We start from the raw sequence: 13732 nt of genomic DNA on the forward strand, positions 1-13732 counted from the left end.
CTGTAAGTGTTTCTACTAATTCCAGCTTTTGTCAGTAGTCATGCCAAAAGTGTGGAAGGATTGCCCAAGACTGGAAGGGGAGGATCTAGTATCCTGATCTGTTGGAACCCAGTAGTTAGCTGGCTTTTCCTCTCCTTTCCAGTGGCCAAAGGGTTGTCTGGTCCTCCAACCTAAACGCTGCTGCTTTGTTGTGAAGATGCAGTGCCTGCTACAGTCCTTTAGACTTAATCTTGGCAGTCGGAGAACCCACAATAACCTCGAGTTAGACAAATCACTGGATCAAATTTGTGAGTGAAAAGGCTTGCAACCCTTTAAATTGCACTTTACACACACCCTACATTTCACTCTCTTTTGCACAGCAGTAACTGGCAGAGGATACATGTAGGAAGTTGGCTCTGTATGTGCTATTTCAAAGTAAGGAATAGCATGCACAGAGTCCAAGGGTTCCCCTTAGAGGTAAGATAGTGGCAAAAAGAGATAATACTAATGCTCTATTTTGTGGTAGTGTGGTCGAGCAGTAGGCTTATCCAAGGAGTAGTGTTAAGCATTTGTTGTACATACACATAGACAATAAATGAGGTACACACACTCAGAGACAAATCCAGCCAATAGGTTTTTGTATAGAAAAATATCTTTTCTTAGTTTATTTTAAGAACCACAGGTTCAAATTCTACATGTAATATCTCATTCGAAAGGTATTGCAGGTAAGTACTTTAGGAACTTCAAATCATCAAAATTGCATGTATACTTTTCAAGTTATTCACAAATAGCTGTTTTAAAAGTGGACACTTAGTGCAATTTTCACAGTTCCTAGGGGAGGTAAGTATTTGTTAGGTTAACCAGGTAAGTAAGACACTTACAGGGCTTAGTTCTTGGTCCAAGGTAGCCCACCGTTGGGGGTTCAGAGCAACCCCAAAGTCACCACACCAGCAGCTCAGGGCCGGTCAGGTGCAGAGTTCAAAAGGGTGCCCAAAACGCATAGGCTAGAATGGAGAGAAGGGGGTGCCCCGGTTCCGGTCTGCTTGCAGGTAAGTACCCGCGTCTTCGGAGGGCAGACCAGGGGGGTTTTGTAGGGCACCGGGGGGGACACAAGTCCACACAGAAATTTCACCCTCAGCAGCGCGGGGGCGGCCGGGTGCAGTGTAGAAACAGGCGTCGGGTTCGCAATGTTAGTCTATGAGAGATCTCGGGATCTCTTCAGCGCTGTAGGCAGGCAAGGGGGGGATTCCTCGGGGAAACCTCCACTTGGACAAGGGAGAGGGACTCCTGGGGGTCACTTCTCCAGTGAAAGTCCGGTCCTTCAGGTCCTGGGGGCTGCTGGTGCAGGGTCTCTCCCAGGCGTCGGGACTTTAGGTTCAAAGAGTCGCGGTCAGGGGAAGCCTCGGGATTCCCTCTGCAGGCGGCGCTGTGGGGGCTCAGGGGGGACAGGTTTTGGTACTCACAGTATCAGAGTAGTCCTGGGGTCCCTCCTGAGGTGTCGGATCTCCACCAGCCGAGTCGGGGTTGCCGGGTGCGGTGTTGCAAGTCTCACGCTTCTTGCGGGGAGCTTGCAGGGTTCTTTAGAGCTGCTGGAAACAAAGTTGCAGCTTTTCTTGGAGCAGGTCCGCTGTCCTCGGGAGTTTCTTGTCTTTTCGAAGCAGGGGCAGTCCTCCGAGGATGTCGAGGTCGCTGGTCCCTTTGGAAGGCGTCGCTGGAGCAGGATCTTTGGAAGGCAGGAGACAGGCCGGTGAGTTTCTGGAGCCAAGGCAGTTGTCGTCTTCTGGTCTTCCGCTGCAGGGGTTTTCAGCTGGGCAGTCCTTCTTCTTGTAGTTGCAGGAATCTAATTTTCTAGGGTTCAGGGTAGCCCTTAAATACTAAATTTAAGGGCGTGTTTAGGTCTGGGGGGTTAGTAGCCAATGGCTACTAGCCCTGAGGGTGGGTACACCCTCTTTGTGCCTCCTCCCAAGGGGAGGGGGTCACGATCCTAACCCTATTGGGGGAATCCTCCATCTGCAAGATGGAGGATTTCTAAAAGTTAGAGTCACTTCAGCTCAGGACACCTTAGGGGCTGTCCTGACTGGCCAGTGACTCCTCCTTGTTTTTCTCATTATTTTCTCCGGCCTTGCCGCCAAAAGTGGGGCCTGGCCGGAGGGGGCGGGCAACTCCACTAGCTGGAGTGTCCTGCTGGGTTGGCACAAAGGAGGTGAGCCTTTGAGGCTCACCGCCAGGTGTGACAATTCCTGCCTGGGGGAGGTGTTAGCATCTCCACCCAGTGCAGGCTTTGTTACTGGCCTCAGAGTGACAAAGGCACTCTCCCCATGGGGCCAGCAACATGTCTCGGTTTGTGGCAGGCTGCTAAAACTAGTCAGCCTACACAGATAGTCGGTTAAGTTTCAGGGGGCACCTCTAAGGTGCCCTCTGGGGTGTATTTTACAATAAAATGTACACTGGCATCAGTGTGCATTTATTGTGCTGAGAAGTTTGATACAAAACTTCCCAGTTTTCAGTGTAGCCATTATGGTGCTGTGGAGTTCGTGTTTGACAGACTCCCAGACCATATACTCTTATGGCTACCCTGCACTTACAATGTCTAAGGTTTTGTTTAGACACTGTAGGGGTACCATGCTCATGCACTGGTACCCTCACCTATGGTATAGTGCACCCTGCCTTAGGGCTGTAAGGCCTGCTAGAGGGGTGTCTTACCTATACTGCATAGGCAGTGAGAGGCTGGCATGGCACCCTGAGGGGAGTGCCATGTCGACTTACTCGTTTTGTCCTCACTAGCACACACAAGCTGGCAAGCAGTGTGTCTGTGCTGAGTGAGAGGTCTCCAGGGTGGCATAAGACATGCTGCAGCCCTTAGAGACCTTCCTTGGCATCAGGGCCCTTGGTACTAGAAGTACCAGTTACAAGGGACTTATCTGAATGCCAGGGTGTGCCAATTGTGGATACAATGGTACATTTTAGGTGAAGGAACACTGGTGCTGGGGCCTGGTTAGCAGGGTCCCAGCACACTTCTCAGTCAAGTCAGCATCAGTATCAGGCAAAAAGTGGGGGGTAACTGCAACAGGGAGCCATTTCTTTACAATACAGTTAAGTGTTATGTGGCTGACCTGACCGCTTTAATTTGTCTTCTTGAACAGCCATCATTGTTTAGGTCACATTTAGCGGCACATTTTTTAAAAGGTCTACTTTATCTGTTTCCTCTCACTCTCTTTCTTAGTTGGATCTGAATATTGTTTTCACTTTCTTAGTGGCTTAAAGCCATGTTATATTTGCTACTCTGTATAAATTTACTAAACATTACTGCCTCACTCCCCAGACATGCAGTAATTGAGCCTTTCCAAGGGATGTGCTGAATGACTTCTTGGCTTAGTGGCACTACTCGCACCCATTTCTGAGACCATATTTCTGTGGGACTCCTTAATGTTAGAAATCTGCAGGAAGATGTATCCATCAGAAGTAAAAGTTAATTATCTTCAGCAATATTTCTGGTAAATGCAAAATCTACCTGCTCTAACCTAAGCACACTCTCTCCTGCTTGGACGGAGTCTGCATGTTAAACTCCCACGGTATGCAGACATGTAATGCTGCTGGTAATGTCACTGTGATTGATTCTTTAGTGTTGATTGCCCCCCCCCCCCACCCCCCCCACCCACACACCTTGCTTGGCTGTCAATGGCTTTTATCACACATTGTTATGTCCAACATGTTCAGTTGCGGCTGAAGCTCCATGGTTCACCCTAGCATCATTGAAGAGATACTGCCGAGGAGGAAAGTTTTCCTAACTGTTCTGACGCCCGCGAAAATAATCTTATAGTGAGGCATCTGCTGGAAGATCCTGTATCCACCAGAAGTATTGTTACCAAAGGTTAAGTAACTACTACTTCAAGGTGTCAACATTTTATTCTACCGAGCTTTATTGGACTTGATTTTCAAATAATCCAGAAATGCCTCCTATGGTATTTTTTCAAGAACTTCTATAAAGACATATTTCTCTTTAAAGAGTTTCAAAATCCCATACTTATGTTCATATAAACCCTTTCACATAAGTTATTTTTGATGAAAAACGTGAATGAAAAAATAGTAAACATTCCTTATTATGATGTGTGAACCGTGTAGCTTGACATCAAGAGAAAAGGCTATCTTTAACAGTTTACGCATAGCATTGTATCTTTAATGGAAAAGTTATTTTTAATTTTACTAAATTTATTTTGGCATAATTAAAATTAGGTGATAACAACCTCCTTTAATTTCACTGACACCTCATTTTGTTTTTAGGACCAGATAAATCTAGATTTTGTTTCATCCCTTCACACTGTCAGGTTAGGAGCCAGATGCTCCAGTAATAAAAATGCATTCTGTGCCCCTCTTGCCTAGGTGTGGCTTCATTTAATTTTGCAGGGTTCTGTTTTACTATCAGCTAGTTCTTAACCGCATACAAAGAATTGTTTGCGTGTCAAAGTGGAGCAGATTAACTGCACGATAATAGCTACACCATTTATGTATTCTTCATTTAATCACAGAAAGTGTTGAGCTTCCTACAGTTTATTAAATATTTGGATGTGCTGTAAATGATCATGTTGTAAGTGCCTATAAAGTTTATGCGGACACTCCGTGCTTTGGATATTAGATATTTTTCTTGATATTCATTTCTAATAAGTGTACAGTATCCTGCAGCCCTTTTCTATATATCAGAAAGACAGTGTCCATGCTGTAAAACTCATCAGTACTTGTTGAGTGGAAGGAAAGGGGGGGGGGGGGGCGAGTGAATAGGACTTCAGGTTCTCTGGTAAGCCTAAAAGGGAGATGTTCCACCTACTAGTTGCACCCACAGATCATTAAAATAGCATTAAGAATTTAGTAATTTGTAGTTTTGTATTGCATGAACCTGTTCCACCAGAGTAGTAGAGCGCTTTTCATAGGATCAGAAACGTAAACTATTACAGAGCATGATCATAAAGGTCAGTAAGAAATGGAAACTACGTCTCTAAACAAACCTCAAAAGATGATCGTAGTTTCTAGCCTCTGAAGTCCAACTTTCTTGATGCCTGAGCTATGAGTTCTCCTAGGCTGATGCAATGGAGGGTCGGCAGCAAACCATAATTTGCATACCTGACTTACAGCATAATGTAAACTCAGGATATATTTTATGATCTGTGATCATTTGCAATTCACTGAGGTGAACATCATGCATATATTTTTTTTAATTGAAATTCTCTTCAGTGGGTTTTTACATAGCCGCAATAACAAGATAATGCAGACAGGCAGCAATTATATAACATGTCCATACAAGGTAGGCTTCTCGTAACAGAAAATAAATAGAAGCATATGATAAGTATAACTCAGATCATTGCCATCGGTGTACAACTGACAACATTCGGTGAGCCTTTTAGGCCGTAAAGCCATCTGTGGTAAGTGCTGCAAAGCAGAGGAGAGTCGCCAACAACCTGTAGCTGTAGATGTTCTGCCATATTTGATTTAAAGAGGCAAAAAAGAGAGATGAGGGGGAAAAGAACTAAAGGCAAACTGGGGAGGGGATTTGCAGGTCCCAGTGTCGGTGTTTACGAGAGGGGGGCATGAATACCAATAGTGTCGGTGAAGGAATGACCCATTGTGGAGTGCTGCGATGCATGAGTCTTTTGGTAGTTGGCAAGGTCAGGATGAGTAGATGAGCAACTGTAAAGCTTGCAATATGGGAGGGTTGCAGCAGGAAAACCCAAGGCAGGGTCAGATGTGGGATTAGTGGGCACCAAATCAGTTGAAATTTGGGGTCCATGTGGGACAGTTTTTGATATTTTTGCATTGCCAGTATAGGCCACAGTTGTCCACACCATTGTGCGACAGAAAGGGGGTTGACTGTTTCCACGCTAAGGCAATTAATTGTCTGGCTGCGTGGAGCATGTAGCTGGTAAGTATCCAGTTCGCACGTCATTGTGGCCAGATTGGTTGGGCGAAGGCCCAGTATTACTATTTAATAAGTTGGTGGGAGAGGGTATGCCAGCACTACCTTGATATGTCTAAAGACTACTTTCCAGAACGTTTCGATCAAGGAGCAAGACCACCAAATATGACAAAAATCACCCTGGTCGGAGTTGCATCAGCAGCTAAGAATTGAGGTTCCCAGAAAGATCCACGCCAGCCGAGAATGGGATAGTACCATTCTTACATTCATTTGTAAGCAGTTTCCTAAAGGGAGAGGCTACGATATATCTTGTGAATGTCGCTCCAAAGCATTTCCTGTTGTTTAATAGAGACCTCCTCGGTCACCGATGAGTTCCATGCATGTAATTATGGCTGAGGCGCAAGAGCAGTAGGGCATTGGAGCAACCTATAGGTGTTTAAGATAATCCCTTTCGAACCATTATAGGTGCGCACTAGTGTTTCGATCAAGGTAAACTGGCGAATAACTGATGATTAAGTGGCAGGGTGAAGCACCCAATGTCGTATTTGTAAATATAGTATTTGAGTCCTGGAGGCCAAAATAATCTTTACGTTGGGCAAAGGACCTCATTGTGGGACCCACAACAAGGTCCCGTAATGTCCTGCAGTCGTTTTCAGTCCAGTCGCGGAAGGCATGTGTGGGAAGGGCTGGAGCAAAATCCGGGTTATGGGCTATTGGGGTGTGCTGGGAAGGGAAGGAGATGAGGCCACCCTATCCCACATGCCCAGCACTGACCTGGTGGTGGTGGCCAAATATGGACCATGTGGCCTAGTGTGTTTTCGAGGCCACACCAGGTCCCACAGGGGGTCTACAGTCCACTGCTTGGTTCATGTGGAACTAGTGGCATTCACCTCCACGTGCCACCCAGGCAGAGATGTAACAAAGATGTGCTGCCCAATAATACTCTAAGAAGTTGGGGCATGCTAAACCCCCACGTTCCCGAGGTTGCATCAAGAGAGTATTAGAGATCCTAGGTCTTTTACCTTTCCAAATAAATGGGTCGATATCTCGCTGCAATCTAGTCATATCTTCCTGGGGGATGGGTGTAGGCAGGGTTTGGAATAGGTATAAGACCCTTGGCAGGATGTTCATTTTAATAACATTATTCTGCCCCTGCCAAGAAATATACAAGAGTCTCCACCGGTGGAGAACTTCTGAAATGCCCTTTTGGAGGAGGGGCAAGTTAGCTGCTGTCATGCATATATCCCTAATGGGAAGAGTAGGACTTGAAGTTTTTCTTCAAGGTTCTGTATGAAAGATTCGACCTGAAGGAGTAAAGGATGGAGTTTCAGACTCTGGCCCTCATTCCTTCAATAAAAGATTGTTTTAGAGTTCTTGCTTTATTCAAGGCTGGTGTTTCCAGAAGGAGGGAGTCTGCACTTAAAAGTGATTGTGAGCCACAAGATGATTAGTTTGTCCTCTACATAGTTTGGGGAGCCCTTGTGTATTAGCCTTATGGACGATGCAAGTAAGTTTAAGTAAGTTTCTCTTCGCTATGGGAAGCCAATTAAGATTGAGCACGATTGGGTTTCCACCACCACAACGTCTGTGGAAGATGGTCTGTGCAGAGTGCTACTTTATAAAAAATGTGTTAGATTTTAGGGATGCGTAAAGGAGATTCTGTACTCTAGCCTCAAGGAGATTATTACTTGCATTGCAGTGTTGAAGTAGTCTGTTAAGGTGAGGAACTTGATTCTTAGGGGAAGCTTGATTTTGTATTATACGCTTTTAGGTAGTGCAATGATGTGGGTGTGCAGATGGAGGTTTCGGTCGAAAAGGAAACCTAAATATTTAGCAGTGTTCACAATAGAAAGCTTGCAATCCAGCAAGATTTTGTTGCAGAGATGAAGTGTAACTTAGTTTTCAGAAGGTTCAGTTTGAAGTCATAAGACATTGAAGAACTAAGAACTGTTAGAGCTTTCCCAAAGTAGACCATGTCATCTGGTTAGAAAGTTTTCAGGTAAGGCTTAGAGTCAGCAAAAAAGTTGTTAGTTGCTCGAGAGAGTTGAGGTGCTCCATAGACCAAGTTTGAAAAATGAGTGGATAGTTTTAGGTTTGTAATGACGGTCAGCTCTGATTAAGAGGCATGGAAAAATGACCAAACCTCTGCATGCTTACAGGTTAAGGCATCGAGGAGTATATCAGATTTGTTGGAGGAGAAATGAATTCTAAGTTTCTTATTTTGCCTTAGGATGAGCTCGAGAATCGCTTGCAGTCCATTTTGGAGTTTGATGTAAAGCGAGATGGGGTTTATCATGTTAAAGAATCTCAGTCCCTTTGGGTGTTTTTTTTCTTTTTTCTATCTGTATTGATTTCTGATTTGAAGTGTATTCCTTTGCCTCAAATATGTGTGTTTGTATACTTTTTAGCTGGATCAGGGATTTGCAGTGTTTGTTGTCAATGACTCCTCTGTTTGTGTAATTGTTTAGAGGAGCACAGTGTATACAGATTTCTCTCTTCAATTTACCTATTTAAGCTGAGCAGGTTCATCCACTACTTCAGCCTAGACTGAGTTGTAGTGTTCTGTTATTGTGGATATGTTGGGGTCCATTCTGGAGTTCATTCACTTTGGAGTGAGCATAGTTCCCATAGTTTTTTTTTTTTGTTTTGTTTTTTAGGCCGAGCGTGCAAGCGCTTTGACCTGTTGTAAGAATTTGCCCACTGCCTGCCCATCTTTGTTATCATTGGTAAACGCTTTACGTTTGTCCCTTGTTGTGGTGGTTTTCTTATCACCTTCCAGACTGCCCCCTGTTACATGGATAATTGCACGATTGCCGATACGTTTGGCTGTGAGCGAACTTTTTTGTGTCTCTTCTTCGCGGTCATGGCGGCCGCCGCGCTTTGAATCAGCTCGCTAATGTCAACTGTTTTACTTTTCATTTGCAATTTAAGTGGTAAGAAAAGTCCAGTTAAGAATTTACAACGCTAATAGCTCTAACTTGAGCAAATGCAAGCCCTATTGCATTGCAAATGCTTTTTTTTTTGTCTGACTTGCACCTTTGACGCCTCTGTCCATTAAGTAGGTTTTGGTGCCAGGAAGCATGAAAGGAACTAGGACGTCATCAGACCAGTCCACTGGGATTGGATATTAACTCTCAATTATGTGTTTTTTTTTTTGTTTTTTTGGCCATAAGAAGGTCCAGAACCATTCACATGACAGTATGAGCAAAGTAGCAGTTCCTGAGTCTCACCTAGTTAGTTGAAATAATATAAAAATGTTATTTGCACTAGAATTCATTCTGTCTGCTAAATGTTTCAGTGACTGTTTAACAAATAGTGACTTGCCGCCTGGCATATGATAGATGATGTGGACAATTATGGGCTTCCTTTCTGATCTTTTTACCGCACTAGACTAAAAGTTTTTTGCATTGAATGAATAATCTATATATCATTGAAATGCCTCCAGTGGGTTCCCCTCACCACGTAGGTACAGTAAAGAGTGATCAGAGGATAAGAGGTGATCTACCACTTGCTGTGAGGAGCCCGTTAGCCAAGGATATTGGAACTCATTCTCATGACTGAGATCTCAGCGATGGCCTTGGTTGGTTTATGAGATCCAGAAATGTTGACTTAATCGAATCATTTATGTTTCTAGATGACTGAGGACATGTCTGAGGGCGAGGATCTCTTTACCACGCCCCCCATGTTCATTTGTTAGTCCCACCCGTCAGATGACAGATGAGGGCCCTGCAGTGGCACAGGTGATAGCAGTCCTGCTTTATATTCGGGATCGAGTAGTTCTGAGTGGGAAGGAACAAGAGGCTAAAGAGATTCTTCTTGCGGATCGGTTGAGCAACATTTGAAGAACTTGAGAGGGGTGGGGAGGCCAAACGAGGAAGATGGCGTTCACTGATCAGGGGCTGTGGCCAGTGTGGGAAGATTATGCTGGGGGGATATCGTAGAATGTCCCTGGAATATTGTTTCCAAAAGAAATGAAACCAGAAAAGTGAAAAACACAAAATTGTAGAAAGTCTATGAAAATGCATCATTTTAATTCAAAGTTAATATTCCGAAATCAGAATATTGACGAAAATGAAAAACATACTTGATTTAAACTTTGCGAGTACTTACTCCCATTAAATGAGCCACTGATGCTTAATCTGTAATAATAAACAACGTTTTGTATTTAATTTTCTTGCAACTGCCGTAGGTGGTGAAGCCAATTCCCGTGAAAACAGAAGGGACAGAAGTTAAGAAGCCGGCCGCAGAGACTCAGACGGAAGTTTCATCAAGTGCCTGTAGCCCAAGAGGCAGGCGCAGCCCTTCCCCGAGCAGCAGCTCTTCTGCTTCTTCCAAGACTTCCAAACCGGAATCACCCGGGGTCCGAAGAAAGAGGGTGTCCCCAGTGCCTGTAAGTTGAAAAGAAGCCTTTTTAATGCATTTGCGAATTTAGTTGTTTCTATATTAGTAGTACTTAGTTGCTGATCTGATCAAAGCTTCTTGTCTCCTAAGTCAGCAATATTCCTGAGGCTTACTCATGTCAGATTGCTTTTTTGTGAGCACCTGCTACTCTATTTTCTAAAGGAATGCAGCCCCAGTAAATCGGAGCTTGATGGTGGCTATAGCCGGTTTAAAAACAAAAAACAAAAAAAACACAATTTTTTTATCACAAGTTTGCGATTTCCCATTTTTTTTTGGTCTGACGTTAGCCAATTCCTTTTGATTTTACTAAATGTATATGTATAACGTACTTATAGAGGTTCAGCCAGCCCCCTTCATCCACTCGTCTGACATTGTCATTCACATTATAATTCCACCACCTACAGCCCCCAGCATGTGGGAGCGGATCAGCACACTTCAGTCATTGACTAACTTCACTGTGAGTGACGGCATTCTTCCCAATCACGGGAAGCACTTAGGCATAAAGTGCGGTTCCCTTAAGTGCTAGGGACTACTGTTGCAATGCGTGCTTTTAGACCACAAGTATTTTTGCTTTTATCCAGTTGTGTTTTTAGTCCTGGGTGCCCAGCAGCTTTCCCCAACCAGAAAGAGTTCAAAAAGGGACACAAGTGACAAACACTGACAAAACCTAAAGGCTTCTGGCTAGTGCCTGGCATATTGTTGCTTGTTGTATGGGCTTCCTAGCTCTGTGTCAGTCTGGTCAGGAGCTGCATCAAAGCCACAGTTGTCAAAAGTCGCCTTATGGATTTATGTTTGCTGTTGATTCTAAAGATGTGCTTATCTAACAAAAAAAATGAGCAGATTTCCAATTGCTCTTTATGAATTACCCATTTGATTTTGGTTAAATTTAGCATTATATTCATTTTTAAACTGAAAATGTTTGTAATAAATCTGAGGGTAGAACAAGCGTGTTTTGTCGAACTTGGTTTGCTAGTGACTTGTAATGGGTTTGCAGAATGATGACAAAAGTGATAAGAGCATAAACTTTTATAAAGTTTCAGAGTGGCCGAACTACACCTCCTCGGAGAGCTCCTTCTCCAGATGGCTTCTCGCCGTACAGCCCGGAGGAAACGAACCGCAGGGTCAACAAAGTGATGCGCGCTCGACTGTACCTCCTGCAGCAGATTGGACCCAATTCGTTCTTAATTGGAGGAGATAGCCCAGATAATAAATATAGGGTGTTTATTGGGCCTCAGGTAAGGTTAATGTACAGTGTTTGTTGATTGTGGAGTATTCTATGAAGTTTGCCTTAATGTGAACCATCTAAGTAGATCTACAGTCCCCCCAGCACAAAACTAAAATGGTTGGTTTAGTATTTCTGATCCTTTTGAAGCGAATAGAAGTGTTAGACTTGGTTTTACATTTCACAAGCTCACATTTTGTCTAAATGTTTCCTTTTCTGCACAAATAATACCGTGCCAGTACCTGCTAAGCGAACTCTTGTAAGCAAGCATTGCTAACGCAGTCGGGTCCTTCCCTAAATTTCTCTTGTATGTCAGCCTAGGTTCTGTGCTGTCTACAATTTCCCCCAGTGCCCAGCAGGGCGCCTTCTAGTGTACTTTCTGGAAGTATGACTTTTGAAGGGTTTCGGTCATTTAGGAACAGTTGCGTACTCAATTCTTGATGATTTTGCCTGTTGTTGTATGGGACTCTTTGATTACTCAAATATCTTTTAATTCACATAGCCATTTGTTTAGCCAGCTCGATTACCCTCCCTTTTGATTTTTTTTAAAACATTTTATTAAAGATAATCTCAATCTTTACATTATTTCTTAGAAAGAGATTCATCCTAAGTTAGTAACTCATCTCCTTAGAAAAATAATTTGCATACTTCAATGTTATAACAAAGGGAACATACATACTACCGGATTTTCATTACAGAATTTAAAAAAATGACTCTTAATTAGCCGTAACTTTTTAAAAGGTGAGGATACCAAAGTAATTCAATTCCGTTTTTCTACTTTGGCATTCAAGCTTCTTTGTGCTGTGTAAAGTTCTTCAAGAATATTCTGCAGATGTTTGCCTAGAAGTTTACAAGCCTTGATATCTTTTCTTGAACTAAGTCACAGCTTATAGCTCCGTGCCTCACATGTTGATACGTTTGTCATAGTGCACTACTACTCGTGCATTACGTTTGTTGCCTTGCTACAAACCTCAGTAAGCACCTCTTTTTGAGGATTATTAGTAAGGTACCAGGTTACTTGTGCATGCATCCTTCCATGTCTGTATCTACATCGCTCTCTGCAATGAGTGAGTGTTGTTCTGCCTCGTGCATTACTTATTTGTGTCCGTACTGTTATATGGATGTGAACCAAGGCCAACTGTGTGTCTTTCTCAAAAGATAACTCCATACTAATTTATGTATTCTGAGATGGTACTTCCTAGTTAAAATTACTGTCTTGAGTAAAACCATTGTGCCAAAATGTTAGACAGCTTTAGGATTAGAGACCAAAGGAGTGGTAAGAAAAGTGCACCTTATAGGAGGTTAGGTAGGCCAGTAGAACATTTGAGTTGATGACAGTTGGTGCCTCCTCATAATGGGTGTATATAAATTTGAATATTATAGCTTGGTGGGGCTCCACTTTTTTACAGTCAATTTCTCACTCTATTCAGACCTGCAGCTGTGGGCGTGGGACATTTTGCATTCATCTTCTGTTTGTTATGCTTCGAGTATTCCAACTAGAGCCGACAGATCCAATGCTCTGGCGAAAGACGCTGAAGAATTTTGAGGTAAAAGAATCTGATTGTTAAATTTAAATTGCTTACCAGATTTTCCCTTAACCCTGTGCCATGAATGTGTTACTTGTCTGTTGGTGGTAGGCGACTTCTTAGAAATGGAATTAGTAGTTGTATGCAGGTATGGCCAATCCAACGTGAGTGTCCTTAAACAATTTTTAAGTATGTCCCTCTGGAAAGGCATCTCCTTATTTGAAGACCACATTTTTTCGATAGTGAAGTTGTGTCAAGATGCTTTGAAATAAGTTCTCATTCCCAAATAGTATGTTCAGTGACATGTGTGACTGTAGCTACCCATGCTCTGCATACTCCCTGCCATCTAGTGATGGGTCTGGAGTGTTGGAAGTGTATTGTTTTTTTTACCCTTTTCCCAAAGATGCCGTTTTCCAAGTTGGGGAATTGAGTGGTGGCTCTTTGGTAATACCGCACATGGGCATCGACTCCTTTGTTAGATTGTTCTCCCTCTACTGTCCAGTTCAAAAATGTGGATCTTCACACCGTCTCTCAACTCTCACTGGTTCAAAACTTTCCTTCCATCTCCCCTTTATCAATGGTATTGTTTTCCCGATCTTATATATTTCTATATTCTCGTTCGTCTCCACTCGTTGGTCTGGGCACCAGCCGCACGCCTTCTGGGGCGATCTCACCTGTTTCGGGACTACTTCACTACGT

The 13732-nt window shown here is 43.4% G+C and overlaps 1 protein-coding gene across 1 annotated transcript in view; it reads left to right on the forward strand.

Annotated features, from left to right (window-relative positions):
- MAP3K1 (mitogen-activated protein kinase kinase kinase 1) overlaps nucleotides 1–13732 on the forward strand; it is a 416577-nt gene that overhangs the window by 182503 nt on the left and 220342 nt on the right. The window contains exons 3-5 of the mRNA XM_069222317.1: nucleotides 10074–10274; nucleotides 11320–11520; nucleotides 12938–13054. Coding sequence (XP_069078418.1) covers nucleotides 10074–10274; nucleotides 11320–11520; nucleotides 12938–13054 — 519 coding nt within the window. The remainder of the gene's footprint in view (nucleotides 1–10073; nucleotides 10275–11319; nucleotides 11521–12937; nucleotides 13055–13732) is intronic.

This window comes from Pleurodeles waltl, chromosome 1_1 (assembly GCF_031143425.1).
Source record: "Pleurodeles waltl isolate 20211129_DDA chromosome 1_1, aPleWal1.hap1.20221129, whole genome shotgun sequence".
In the NCBI taxonomy this organism is placed as follows: domain Eukaryota; kingdom Metazoa; phylum Chordata; class Amphibia; order Caudata; family Salamandridae; genus Pleurodeles; species Pleurodeles waltl.